Here is a 14,743-nt window from a genome sequence, read left to right as displayed (position 1 = left end):
ATTAGGTAATTTTCACATTCTCATAGCATTGCGCTAGATTTTTAAGAAGGATATTGTGAAAGTGTTTACTGGTACTGCATTAAATAGTTAAGATATAGTCTTTAAATAAGCTTATAGATAGTTACACTTGGTGTGATGAAAATCCTTTTCATATGTTTGCTTGAAAATATTCTCCTTATTATTTTATTGACTTTCTTTTATTTTTTATTTACCAGTTATTCATATCCTAAGTATGCAACTTTTAAATCACTCTCAGTATGTCTCTGTTGACACCAGGGTATTCCATTGATGATTGGGGTCTAAAATCACCAATATAGGGAAAAATACATATCAGCTTTTAAATAACCCAGGAAGTCTCATTTAAGGTTAGTTACTATTTTTTTTAATTCTATATTATCCACTCATTCCATATATATAGACTTATATATATATATACATACACATATACCATGTGTCTATTTTATACAACAGAGTTTGTGAGATATCAATGAATCAGAAAATATATGATTTTAAAGATACATTTTAACTTCAGGTGCTAACAGAAACAACTGTGATGCAGTAGCTTCATGTTATCAGTACAAATAACTACAGTTTATAGTGGGAGTCTATTACATTCGAGAGAATTTCAGAATGGTGATAAAATATTCAGTGACTCACTATCTAGGCCTTCTATATCTCCAAAGAAAAAAATTAATCTGGATTAAAACCTAAAATACATTTTTCTTTTCTCACTTACCTTTATGTAGCTTATAAGTTAAAATTAGTGGAAATATACCCAGAAGAATGGAAAATATCATTATTTCAAAGTATCTTTTCAAAATCTTTGAGTGCCTTAGGAAGATGGAGCACAAAACTTTAATAGATGTTCTCCTTTGACATGTAGCTAAGTATTTTTGTGATTTTGTTTATTCTTATTTCTTACTGAAACAGACTTTTAGATAGAATGAGAAAGATAGAAAAGTGTGTGTGTGTTCTTCAGAAATACCCAATATTTAGCATTATTCTTCATTTTAGCAGTATGTGCGGAGAGCAGAAAATAACAAAATCAGTCGATCTTGAATTTGTTTCGTCTTCACCCCATAAATGATGGGGTTGAGCATAGGAGGCACCACTACATAGAGGTTGGCCACTAGGATGTGGACGTGAGAAGGGATGGTTTTACCTCCAAAGCGATGGGCGAAAAATGAAAAGAATGCTGGTGTGTAGAAAATAAATATGACACAGATATGGGAGCCGCATGTGTTAAGAGCCTTGAACCTGGCTGTCCAGGAAGGTATCTGGAACACTGTGCAAAGTATCAGTGTGTAGGACATAATGATGAGCACTACATCCATCCCTGTGGAGAGCAGGGCCACAGTGAGACCATAAATGATATTGACTTTGATATTGTCACATGCCAATCTGGCAATGCCCATGTGCTCACAGTACGAATGGGAAATGATTTTTCTCCCACAATATGTGAGTCGGTATACCAAGAAGATGAATGGACAGCAGATGAAAAAGCTCCTGACCACAGCTGCTATGCCAATCTTCCCAATGACCAAGGAGGTTAGGATGGTGGTGTATCTCAGTGGGTAACAGATGGCCACATAGCGGTCAAATGCCATAGCCAGGAGAATAGCAGATTCTGCCACAAAGATAAAATGTATGAAGAACATCTGGGACACACAGCTACCAAAGGATACATCTGTGGAACGGAACCAGAAGATGGCCAGCATCTTGGGGACTGTGGCTGTGGAGAGCAGGAGGTCTGCAAAGGCCAGCATGCACAGGAAGAAATACATGGGTTCATGGAGACTGTGCTCGGTTATGATCAGGAAGATCAAGAAGATATTGCCTACTACGGCCACAATGTACATAAAACAGATAGGGATGGAAATCCAGGTGTGCAAATCTTCCAGTCCTGGGATTCCAATCAGGACATACCACACATCCTGGGGACTGGAGTGATTGTGAAAGGAAGGAGCCATCTGGGAAGTATATTCCAGGCCTAGTGCCATTAATGAAAGACCATAAGGTTGAAGATTTACAGAGAACTCTCTTAGGCTGAAAAAAGTCTGATCAGATTCTTTCTTTCCAATATTTTTGTCTGTGTGAAAGGACAGTAAGATGGATTAACTAACCTAAGATTTCACTCCTTCTATTGCAGAATTAATTTTTGCAACTTGAAAAAATTAATAGCTATCATTTAGTACCTGCTTGATATGTATCATATTATTTCTTAAAAATGTGAACTTATTAAATCTTTACAACATCCTACTGAAAAAAAAAAACCCTTTGCAATAACACATGATATAAATACTATTATCCTTAAAGGTGGGAAAAGAAATAACTCAGACTTTCAGCCTCTTACTCTAGATCCCACTAGTTTCAGAGTAAAGCAGGAAAATCTGGAAGCTCTGAACACAAACATCATCAAGCATTGCCTATCAAATAAAATAAAATAGCTGAAGAATAATTAAGAAGAGGGGTCAGAGGAAAGAAGCTAGAGTGTGCACAACTCAAGAAAGTCAAGAGATGAAATATATGTTTTCCTGAGAGTGTCCAGCTCTGTCTCTCAGCTCATTTGTTAAGTCTCTTAGTTTCTTATCTATGTGGTACTGGCTGACCAGAAATAGCCTGGTTTTCAACTCTGCTCAGGATGGCACACTCGGCCTGGCATTCTCTAATGCTAGCAACGTAGACAACATAAGATAAAACTTTCAGAGGCTGATGTGCCTTCAATAACATCTTTACTAACAATAAATTTGAGGTCACACATTCTGTCTACGTATAAACCAGATCAAATTGATCATCTTGGACCATGTTTGCCTCAAGGATATAGATGTTTAAATTACAAAATCTTAGACTTCTTTAAGCATTTTCATTGGTTTAAAATGGAAAACATTGTTTGGAAACTAGTTTAACTATGAAAAATTCAAAATATCTCAAAATCAATGTCAAGATATTCTAATTCAAAATGTTGAAAGGTGTTATAATTGTCTTCAATTTTTTGATGATTTTAGAATTTTCCCAATTAACTTAGGAGTTTATTTCCTCAAAACCTCTGAAAAAAAATTTCTTTTTGCAGTTTTTGGCTGGGGCTGGGTTTGGATCCACCACCTCTGGCATATGGGGCCAGCACCCTACTCCTTTGAGCTGCTGCCCAGCCTCTGGAAATTCTTAAAGCATACAACAACCATTTAATAATATGATATATGTCTAGTTTAACATTTATTATAAACAAAACTTTACTGCTAATTTTGTATTTTTTTTCTTCAAAGCTCCTGGAAAATGGATGAGCTGAAATTTATTTAAAAGTCATTTAATAGAATAGCAAGACATATACAAACTAAACATTAAAGAAATCACTAGAAAAAATGTATTCTTCCTATTATTTAGTCAAGAAACAATTTTGTAATAATTTCACTTAATTTTCCTTTTAAAAGAAACACATGCACACGCAGAACTAAGGAGCAGCATTTATTTTGTAAGTTTCTTACTCTCCTAGACCTGACAAAATATGTTAGTCTTGCCTTGCAATTGACAAGTGAGTGCCTAAAATAGCAGAGTTTTATATTTTCCATTATCAGAAATGTGTAAAGTAAGGCTGGGCACCATGGCTCACGACTGTAATTCCAGCACTCCAGGAGATGGAAGTGGGTGGATTGCCTGAGCTTACAGGTTTAAGACTAGCCTGAGAAGTGAGCGAGACCCCGCCTCTAAAAATAGCCAGGCATTGTGGTGGGCATCTGTAGTCCAAAGAACTCGGGAGGCTGAGGCAAGAGAATCACTTGAGCCCAAGAGTTTGAGGTTGCTGTGAGCTATGATGCCACAGCACTCTACTGGGGGTGAGAGACTCTGTGAGAGAGAGAGAAGGGAAGAGAAGAAAAGAAAGAAAAAGAGAGAAAGGCGTAAACTAAAATGCAAAGATTATTGTTTTGATTTATAAGCTGTTACCAGTTGGTGATCCTAAAAACCAATATTCCTCTGCAAATTAAGGAAGGGGGGAGGGAGGAAGGAGGAAGGAAGGAAATAAACAAGGAAGGAAGGAAGGAAGGAAGAAAGGAAGGAAGGAAAAAAAAGGTAGAGTCAAATTTTCACTCATTATATCCACGAGGAAAGTAGAGAGGTATGAGACTGAGTTATCCTTCTTATGGAAGAGGGAAGGAATGACGTTTGACAAAACAGATTTCAAGCAAGAAGGTAAATATGCCCTCTTCCACCTCGATTGACAACTGACTTGATGGCTTGGGCTTCATATCTCATTTTTCTATATTTCCCATATTCTGACTGAATCATGAATATTTGCACAGAGAGAATGTGGGGTATGAGAAAAAAGGTGGCTCTACAGACACATAGAACTATATTTAAATACTGGCTATGTCATATTCTGTCTGTATCACACTAGGAAAGTTGTTTAATTTGAACTTTAGTTTTGTTGCTTATAGATACCTAAAAATAAGCATCAATTAAAAATGTGAGCCAATTCTTAAGTTAGTAGTGCAGTAGCTTCCTTTCAACAACAGGTGACAATAGGACACACACAAAATCACCATCATTAAGACCAAATAATTTTTATTTTGAGCAAATGTAACTTTCTGGACTTTAGGCTTATGATCCACTAAACTAAGCTTGAACTGATGTAAGACAACCATAAAATGTCTTATTTTCTTATACTGGGCAAATTATATCTATTGGCAATCTTAACCCCAATGCTGCCATTTACTTTTGTAAGGTTCAGACAGTTCAGCATATGGATTTTAAAATGGAATTTTTTTTGCCCTATCTGCGGTGTTATGTAGGGAAAGAAAGTGAAAATCCCTTTCAGCTTTTTAAACTGTGACTGGACTAGCACCTGATAATGAATACTCAGTAAACTTTATGGAAACATGCATATACACACAATGTTGAATACTGAAATCACTTAACCACTAAGTCTTCTCTTTAACTACTAAAACATAAATTCATTGCATCCATGTACAACATCTGGGTCTGCATGTCAAAGAAAAGTAACCTCTGTGTAAACACATTCTCAGAGACATATTTAATGAAAGGATGCTAAAACACACTACAACTGCTGGTCAACTGCAGCTAAATCCATGTCCACTACCACCTGAGTCAGAACTGAGGAAAATGTACAATGATCCAGTTCTTGGAAAAATAAGAAGCTTCTACAGATTCCTGACCCATTTTCTGGTGTTATTTTCTGCATGCCTTCACTGAACATAACTTCATTTACTTACTTGTGTTTTCTAGGATCCTAAAGATATTAAACAGATTGAAAGGAGAGAAAAATAAAAGCAAGGAAATGCCTAAAACAAAGACAAAATCTGAAACTATTTATACCTTTTAGTATCTCTTGGGCTCAAGATTGTCAGTCCCAAAGGACAGAATTTTATTCCTCCCATTAAAGAAGATAGTCTAAAGCTGGTTCTAGTACATTGTCTTCAGGAGAAGCATCCTTGTATGCTCTCCTTTTGTAATTTGGGAAACTTTTTTCTTGCTAGCACTGTCAGGCCAGATAGACAGCTACATATCCAGACCTTCTTTCCACATCAAAGATGCACACTACGGTGGCCACAACCTGCTCCCACAGAGCCATCTGCAAACATAGCTTGTCAACTCTACATGTAGGAGAAGGATTTTATGCTTCTTAAAAGATACCTAAAATAGATTCTCTCATTTGATTTCCCTTTCTTTTTTAAAATTCCTCAACTTTCCTTCTTTTCCATTGGTCACAAGGCAGGATTGGTTGGCATCAGAGGATTGAGAAACGCCATCAGATACTATGGAGATCCCATTCCATTGAAGGACACTTTAATGAGGAATGCAGACGGAGGAAAAAGGAGATAAAGACAAATATTATAATATTTGTAGAATTAAAAACTGGCTTTAGGCAGATGAAAGAGACTTATTGAAGAAGATATTTTCTCATTACTATCTCTAAAATGTAACCTTCCAAATATCCATGAACTTTCGATATTATTCAAGGAATCCCTGAAAACTTTTTTCACCTATATTAGTAAAACTTCCCTATAAATATGTCTATATGCTGACTTTGATGATCAGTACTAGGCAAGTGCTCCAATTTCCCAGTGATCTAGATATCTCTGTGCTCACTGGCTGAGAGATGGTTTCTTACTACGCAAGTGTGAATGTTATACAGTGAGAGAGACACTAAGTGTTCCATGCATCTCAAATACTTTCCATTCTAACTTATTGAACTATAAGTGATGATGGTTAATTGGTTAACTTCATTTGCTTTAGACCAGTGTTTTTCAACCTTTTTTATCTTGTGGTGTATTTGAACCTATAGTTAATTTATGTTGATTACAAAAATATTGAAGAAAAAAATATATATATATATTGCGCTTTGAACTTCCTTCCAAAATAATTGAATTGATACTCTTTAAACTTTTTCCCGGAACACCTAAGATCCTCTCATGACACACCACTATGCCACAGAATACTGATTCAAAATCAATGTTTTAGACATTAAATAAGAACAGTAGTTCCCACCTACCCATGGAAAACATATTAAGTAAGCCAAAGTATACTGCAGACTAGTTACAAAGAATATAATCCATTTTGCCATTCAAAAGCAATAAATGTTGGAGAAATTTTTTTGAATATATGTTGAGAAATGATATGGGAAGCTGAAAAAGGTAGCATTGATGAGCTAAATAAATGAAGATTTTTAAAAGAAAAGTGGGCAATATATCAAATGCTCCACTTACGTTAAAAAATGCTCACAAAATTCCAAAATAGCATGCTATGTCAGGCTATCCCAAAGTCAGTGTGTGTGATTTTTTTGAATTGCCAGCAAACAGAACAATGCCTAGCATGGAATAAATAAAGACAAGTAGCATTGAATTATATATACCATGACCAAGTGGGTTTCATCCCAGGGTCTCAAGGTTGGTTCAATATTGTAAAACTATATATATAATACATCACATAAACAAACTAAAAAACAAACACCATATGATTCTCTCAAAAGATGTAGAAAAAGCTTTCGGCAATATCCAGGATCCTTTCTTGATCATAACAGTTAAGAAAATAGGTATAAAAGGGAATTTTCCTTAAACTGTTAGAGGCCATCTACAGCAAACCCACAGCCAATATCATATTGAATGGAGTAAAATGGAAAATATTTCCACTCAGAACAGGAACCAGGCAAGGTTGCCCATTGTCTCCACTGCTTTTTAACATTGTAGGGGAAGTCTTAGCTATTGCAATCAGGCAAGAGAAGGCGATCGAGGGTATATAAATAGGGTCAGATGAGGTCAAATGTTTTCACTCTTTGTAGATAAGATTTTATACCTGAAAAACCCCAGAGACTCAACTACAAAACTCTTAGAAGTTATCAAGGAGTACCATAGCACCTCAAGATACAAAATCAATACTCATAAATCAGTAGCTTTTATATATACCAATAATAGTCAAGCCAAGAAAGCAGTCAAGGGCTCTATTCCCTTTACATTTATGCCAAAGAATATAAAATATTTGGGAATTTACCTAACAAATGATGTGAAAGATCTCTACAAAGAGAATTATGAAACTCTGAGAAAACAAATAGCTGAAGACATTAACAAGTGGAAAAACATACCATACTCATGGCTGGGAAGAAGCAACATTGTTAAAATGCCCGTATTACCCAAAGCAATTTACAATTTAATGCAGTCTCTATCAAGCCCACCACCATCATACTTTAAGGATCTGGAAAAAAAAAATAGTACTTCAATTTATATGGAACCAGAAAAAAATCTCAAATAGCCAATACGTTACTCAGAGATAAAAACAAATGAGGAGGAATCACGCTACCAGACTTCAAACTATACTATAAATTTATAGTGATACAAAAAAAGCATGGTATTGATAAAAAATAGACAGATATATGAAACAGAATTGAGAAACAAGAGATGAATCCAGACACTTATCATCATTTGATCTTTTATAAGCCCATCAGAAATATAAATTGGGGGGAAAGATTTCCTGTTTAACAAATGGTGCTGGGAGAAGTGGCTGGTGACTTGTAGAAGACTGAAACTAGACCCACACCTTTCACCATTAACAAAAATTGATTCTCACTGGCTAAAAGATTCACACTTAAGAGATGAAACTATAAAGATTCTTGAGGAAAGTGCATGATAAACACTTGAAAAAATTGTCCTGAGAGAGTATTTTATGAGGAGGATCCTCAGGCAATTGAAGCAACACAAAAAATACATTATTGGAATCTGATCAAATGGAAAAGCTTCTGCACAGCCAAGAACACAGTAAGTAAAGCAAGCAGACAGCCCTCAGAATCAGAGAGGATATTTGCAGGTTATGCTTTGACAAAGGTTTGATACCAGAATCCGCAGAGACTCAAACTTATTAATAAAAAAAGAACAAGTAATCCCATTTCATTTTGGGCAAGGGACTTGAACACAAGCTTCTCTGAAGATGACAGGTGCCTGGCCTACAGACACATGAAAAAATGCTCATCATCTCTAATCATCAGAGAAATACAAATCAAAACCACTTTGAGATATCATCTAACTCCAGTTAGAGTAGCCCACATAACAAAATCCCAAAACTACAGATGTTGGCATGGATGTGGAGAAAAGGGAACACTTGTGTACTGCTGGTGGGAGTGCAAGCTAATACGTTCCTTTTGGAAAGTAGTATGGAAAATACTCAGGGATCTAAATGTAGACCTGTCATTTGATCCTGTAATTCCTCTACTAGGTATACATCCAAAAGACCAAAAATCACTTTATAACAAAGATATTGGCACCAGATTGTTCATTGCAGCTCAATTCATAATAGCCAAATCATGGAAGAAGCCCAACTGCCCATCGAGCCATGAATAGATTAATAAATTGTGGTATATGTATACCATGGAATATTATACAGCTTTAAAAAGTGGAGATTTTACCTCTTTTACATTTACATGAATGGAGCTGGAATATATCCTACTTAGTAAAGTATCTCAGAATGGAAGAAAAAATATTCAATGTACTCAGTACTATTATGAAACAAATTTACAATCACTCACACTGTCATATGAAGAATAGATCACAACTAAGGCCCCCGATGAAAGAGGGAGGAGGGGGGATGCGAGGGGAGCAAGAGGTCAGATTGAGGGAGGGTGAATGGTGGGACCACACCTATGATTCATATTGTAAGGGTACATGTTGGATCTATTAGTATAGAGTATAAATGTCTTAACACAATAATTAAGGAAACGAGATGAGGTATATATTAACCAGTGTGATATAAATGCATCTAATTCTATATGAAATCAGCACATTGTACCCCATAAATGCATTAATGTATACATGATCTATGTGTTTATGATTTAATAAAAAAAAAGTCAAGTAGCATTTTATTTGAGTGTGGGGCAGTAATAGAATTATCACATTCCTTCTGTACACTGTCTGAAATGTTGATTGGAAAACAAGTCAGTGATAAAATCAAAAAGACCATTTATTCAAAGGAGTCTTTTTTTTTAAATTTCAAAATAGTAAGGAGTACAAACATTTTTGTAAGATGGAGAGCTTTTATAATGCTGAAGTCAGGCCTTCCAGTGTGCCCATTACCCAAATAGTGTTCTTTTACCACTTTCCTCCTCTCCCTTCTTGATTTCCAGTGAACTTTATATCTATTTGTGCCTGTGTGTGCTCATCAATTAGCTCCCAATTATTAGAAAACACATGTAGTATTTGCTATTCCATTCCTGAGATACCACACTTAGGATAATGGTCTTCAGTTCCATCTGAGTTGCTGCAAAAAAAAAAAATAATAAAATAATATATATATATGTATATATTTTATTGTAAATGGCATCTTTTCTTAGCCCTGTGACTAAAACTGACCAATATATGCAGACATCTCTGTCTTTCTTCTGTCATATGGACATGATTCCCTGTGTGATTACTGCTGCCCTTTTTTTGAAATTAGGTAGAGTAATGACCAATAGTCCTTGTTCACCTTAAGACACAGAGGATGTCTATTGTGTTTGGAAATCAATTTCTTTCAAATTATAATACACCAAATAGAAGTACTCCTGTTTCCCCAGAAACTCCAATTGTTACTTATTCTTCCAACATAATTACGGAAAGACACCCACACATGTCCAGATTTGGACAAAAAAAAAATTATATTGCCATCTTTTGAAAGTCATTCCTTTAATGGTCCATTCTGGATACCAGTAGAGGTCACAAGTGGTTCATTGAATTTTTTCCTTCCATACTTCAATGATGCATAAGATAAATGTGTTTTACTATTAGATAGGTGAGCCCTCAAGAGTCTTGTCATGGCCGAAGTGATGCCAACTTTCTATAATACTTGCCCAAAGATATTTTCATGGCATTCAGGACATCAAGAGTAATATGATGACAGCTCTGATGGCCATTCCAGAGAAAGTTCCAAAACTACTCTGAGAGATTAAGTAGTCAGGGACTTCAGTGCATAGCTTCACAGGAGAAGTGCTTCAAAGGTGACCATAGTAATATTCAGAAATGAATTATGTAGCACTTTTTCTAGGATGAGTTCACAAACGTAATTATCACAATAGTGTATTGTATGTATGTAGAAACATATATATATACAGAATGTACCATACTTATATCTATATAGAGAGAGATGTACATACAGATGAATGCCACATTTTCATTTCCATTTATCTGTTGATTGCCAGTAAATTTGTTTCTATAGGTTGGCTATTATGAACATGCTATATCGGACATGAGAGTGTGATTGACTTTTCAAGATAGTGATATTATTTCCCTTGAGTGTATACCCAGAAGTGAGATTACTGGATTATATGATAGTTTTAATTTTAATTTTTAAAGGAACTTTCACACTATTTTTCAAAATGACTTTCCCCATGTAAATTTCCACCAAAAAGTAGTCCCTTTTTCTCCAGTGCCTGTCCAATACTTGTTTTTTCTTTGTAATAATAGTTATCACAAAGAAAAGATGTTATCTTTTCCTGTTTTGATTTGTATTTTTCCAATTATTAGTGATGTCTTTCATATGGTGGTTGGGCATTTGTATGAAAAATGTCTGCTCTGATGTCCCATTATTTATTTATTTATTTATTTATTGGCCAATAGCATCATATGATTCCTCTATATATTATAGATATTAACCTCTTATCAGTGACATGACTTGTAAATACTTTCTTGCTTTTCATAGGTTGCCCTTACTTCTGTGGACAGTATTCTTTGTTGTGCAGAAACTCTTTACTTTGGTAAAAGTAACTCTTTACTAGGTCAGCTCCACTTAATCTATTCTTGCTTTTGTTGCCTGTGCTTTTGGTATCTAATTGAAACAACACTTTCCAAAACTAATTTTGATGAGCTTTCCTCTGTGATTTCTTCTAATAATTTCACAGTTTCAAGTCTTAGTTTAAGTTTTACTCATTTTGAGTTGAGTTTTTTTTTTTTTTTTTTTAATAGTGGAAGACAAGAATCCACTTCATTTTCACTCTGAGGTTTTCACTCCACCATCTCATAAAATATTCTACACATTTTTTGATCATCATTTACACTGATTATATGCAGTACTTTCAAAATCTTACCAACTAAATTTGAAATTAGGATGAGAGAAGGCACAAAGACCACCTGAGATTCACATTTTATTCATTCCTGTTGTATAGCATCTACCACCTACATACTGAATGAAAAAAAATGAAGGTAAGGTGTGTTGCTGATGGTAAACAGTATGCTAACAATTACAACAAGAAGAAAAGCCATCAGAGTCAAGGTAAGGGAGAGGGCAGCCCTCCAATCACTTCCTGAATATAAATTTTAAGTATGTTGAGGGAGAGTAAGAGTTCCATTTGGTGTGAGCCCATGAAAGGGTTATCAGACAATAGTGAATATCAAGCTGCCAAGGCTTCCTCTCCCATTCCCCTCAGTCCTTAATTTTCACTACAGCTCACTGCTTCCAAGGCAGTGCTGAAGATTCCTCATCACTGTTAGGACAACTAAACCACACCCCTCGTTTTTCCTCTTTCAATCAGATCTTGGTGAGACAATAGTGGCAGCTAGGGCTAAGGCTGGTCAGGGGAAAAACACCAATGTGGCTGGTATAACATGGAGGGAAAATGTACCATTAAGCAGGAGAACTCAGCAGAGTAGAGTCTATGAGGTTCAGGATAAGCAGAGAGAGAAGGAGCTTTATAAGGAAGTCTAAAGATAATAAGTAATGTAAAAAACTAACAAAAATCTAACTCCCAAATAAAGCCTCCACTTGAATCCTTTATTGAGGAGTGGTACAACATAGGAAGCAGGGGCTGTTGCCTGTTTCCCACACATATTAGCTGTATGCAGCCTCAGCTCCTTTCATGGCGTTCAGTACATAGATGTATTTTCCCAAGGTCTCAACTAGCCCCTCATTGTTATCATTGTTTCTTTTTTTTAAAATGTTTTGCCCTTTCATGTGCCCTTTATAATGAGACATTCAGAAATAAGTTAAACACTTGAAACACATCACTGCAATGAAAATAATTATTCTTTATTAGGCAGAAGCCAGATGGTCAAGGCCCTTTATGATTTCCCTGTGTTTTGTAGGTGTGCTCTGGGGACACTGGGTCTTTAATAGGAACTCAGTAGCAGGAAAGGGAGCTCAGTGGTACTTGTGAGCCAGGGCATTAGCCACACCAGCCACCACCTTCTGATAGGCAGACTGCACCTGCGGGGTGAAATCCTTGCCAAAGTGGTGGGCCAGCACAACCACCAGCACGTTGCCCAGGAGCTGTGGAGAAGAGACCAAAGTTATATTAACATGATTAGCAGGGAGACACAGTTTGGACTCATAATATTTTAGCCTTATCTTAGGCTATACTTAGCACTGTGACCATAAAATAAAAGCAGAACAATAGCTGGATCTTAGCTGCTACTGCCCATATGAAAGCAATTCCATCAGTAATGGTTTATATGCAAACTATTTTTCCCTATTACTATAATTCAGAAATTAAATTCTATTATTCTTTAGAATGTTATAAAGCAGTCAAATATATTCCATAATTCTTGTCTTAAAAGGAAAAGATTAGAGAAATTATTGAAAATAAGCCTAAAAAATAAAATATTAAAAGTAGAAAGTTTTTTTAAATTACAAATGCAAAATTATCTTGACTTTTATTATACAATGTGTGTATATATGTATGAAAACATTGCACTTTACCCCATATATGTACAGTTATTATGTGTCAACTAAAAATAAAATTAAATAAAATTGAAATTAAAGTAGGTAAAGTAGGTAGATTAGAAATTTCAAAGAAAAAATTAGCACATATTAGGCAGACTATTAATGCTTTTCCAGTTTCATTTGTTTTGGTTTGTTTGTCACTTAAGTTATCCTGGAGATATTTTCCATTTGTTATATAAAAAGTTGAATCATTAAAAGAACCACAAAAAATTACAAAAAAAGAAAAAGAAGAATACAAGAAATAACAGTAGAAAAGAATGGTTGTGAAGAGAAAATAAACTAAATAGTCCTAAAGGCTCCTGGTGTTGCCTTCTGACACATCTTCCCATTCCAAACTGAACCTGGCACTCATGCCCCCACCATTCAGCATGAATTTGACAATAGAAATAAAGGAAAAAAAGAAACCATGGAAGGTCCATAGACTCACCCTGAAGTTCTCAGGGTCCACGTGCAGCTTGTCACAGTGCAGCTCACTAAGCTTAGCAAAGGTGCCCTTGAGGTTGTCCAGGTGATTCAGGCCATCGCTAAAAGCACTCAGCACCTTCTTGCCATGGGCCTTCACTTTAGGGTTGCCCATGACAGCAGAAGGAGAGGACAGGTCCCCAAAGGATTCGAAGAACCTCTGGGTCCAGGGGTAGACAACCAGCAGCCTGAGCGGGTGAAAGCAGCCCAGGAGACAGATACAGTCAGCGCTTGTCAGAAATTCAGGGGACTGCTCTGTCTCCACATGCCCAGCTTCCATTTGCTTCTTTGAGTCTGTCTCATATCCCAATACCTACCTGCCCAGGGCCTCACCACCAACGTCGTCCACATTCACCTTGCCCCACAGGGCAGTGACGGCACTCTTCTCCTCACCAGTCAGGTGCACCATGGTGTCTGTGGTTGCTAGTGAACACAGTTGTGTCAGAAGCAAGTGTAAGCAGCAGTGGTCCCTGCCCTGCCTTTTATGCCCAGCCCTGGTTCCTGCCCTCCCTCTGTACCTATGAGGAGATAGGCTGAACCCAGGGTGTGGCTCTGCTAGGGGGAGGCCTGAATGTTGGTGGCAGTGCTTGTCTGTGGTAGTTCTGGCACTCAATTAGGAGTCTGACTTCACATCCTCAGCCCTCCCTGTCTGTAGCTCTTGTTTGCATCCCAGCGACATAGATTGCTACTAAACACATTCTCCTTGGCTAGTCCACTTACACAATTTTGAGAATCGGAGCCTGGCAGTCCTATTACAGATGCTTCCACAGCTTTCTTATTACAGGGATGAGGAATCAAAGTACAGAGAGTGGAAGGGAATGATTTGCTAGTTGTGGTTCAACTAAGAGTATAAGGAAGTGTTTCTTCCTATGTCTCAGGAACTGGCAAAGTAACCAAAAGGCAGAATGGATGAAAAATCTGCCATGGTTCTAAGTTATCTTCCTTTTTCTAGTTTGGATTAAACCTTTCTAGTAGGAAAATACATATCAATTCATTCCTTCATTTATTTGTTGTTTGGTGTATATTAATTTAATCATCTAACCAAATAAATGATTTCCACATAATAGAGTTGATAAATATGAATCAATTGTGCCCT

At 36.3% G+C, this 14,743-nt stretch overlaps 2 protein-coding genes across 2 annotated transcripts; both read right to left on the bottom strand.

Annotated features, from left to right (window-relative positions):
* Positions 1–1,010: 1,010 nt before the first annotated feature.
* LOC128565220 (olfactory receptor 52Z1P-like) lies at positions 1,011–1,968 on the bottom strand. Its single transcript, XM_053561586.1, has one exon. The coding sequence runs from the start codon at positions 1,857–1,859 to the stop codon at positions 1,011–1,013; it is 849 nt and encodes a 282-aa protein (XP_053417561.1). The 5' UTR covers positions 1,860–1,968.
* A 10,503-nt stretch (positions 1,969–12,471) lies between these two features.
* LOC128565219 (hemoglobin subunit beta) lies at positions 12,472–14,219 on the bottom strand. Its single transcript, XM_053561585.1, has 3 exons — positions 13,965–14,219; positions 13,613–13,835; positions 12,472–12,732 (listed from the first exon to the last, which is right to left on the bottom strand). Exons 1-3 carry the CDS (start codon positions 14,054–14,056, stop codon positions 12,604–12,606), a joined length of 444 nt encoding a protein of 147 aa, XP_053417560.1. The 5' UTR covers positions 14,057–14,219; the 3' UTR covers positions 12,472–12,603.
* Between the last annotated feature and the right edge of the window lie 524 nt (positions 14,220–14,743).

The sequence above is a fragment of the Nycticebus coucang genome, chromosome 14 (genome assembly GCF_027406575.1).
Source record: "Nycticebus coucang isolate mNycCou1 chromosome 14, mNycCou1.pri, whole genome shotgun sequence".
Taxonomy (NCBI): domain Eukaryota; kingdom Metazoa; phylum Chordata; class Mammalia; order Primates; family Lorisidae; genus Nycticebus; species Nycticebus coucang.
The sequence above is the reverse complement of the archived record's forward strand: the minus strand, read 5'-3'. Positions and strand labels throughout refer to the sequence as shown.

Excerpts from the sequence above, each read along its gene's own strand:
- LOC128565220 (XM_053561586.1), bottom strand. The coding sequence starts at position 1,859 with ATGTACATTGTGGCCGTAGTAGGCAATATCTTCTTGATCTTCCTGATC.
- LOC128565219 (XM_053561585.1), bottom strand. The coding sequence starts at position 14,056 with ATGGTGCACCTGACTGGTGAGGAGAAGAGTGCCGTCACTGCCCTGTGG. Across the intron at positions 13,836-13,964 it reads GGTGGTGAGGCCCTGGGCAG|GCTGCTGGTTGTCTACCCCT; the intron begins GTAGGTATTGGG and ends TCACCCGCTCAG. Across the intron at positions 12,733-13,612 it reads TGGACCCTGAGAACTTCAGG|CTCCTGGGCAACGTGCTGGT; the intron begins GTGAGTCTATGG and ends TCTTCTCCACAG.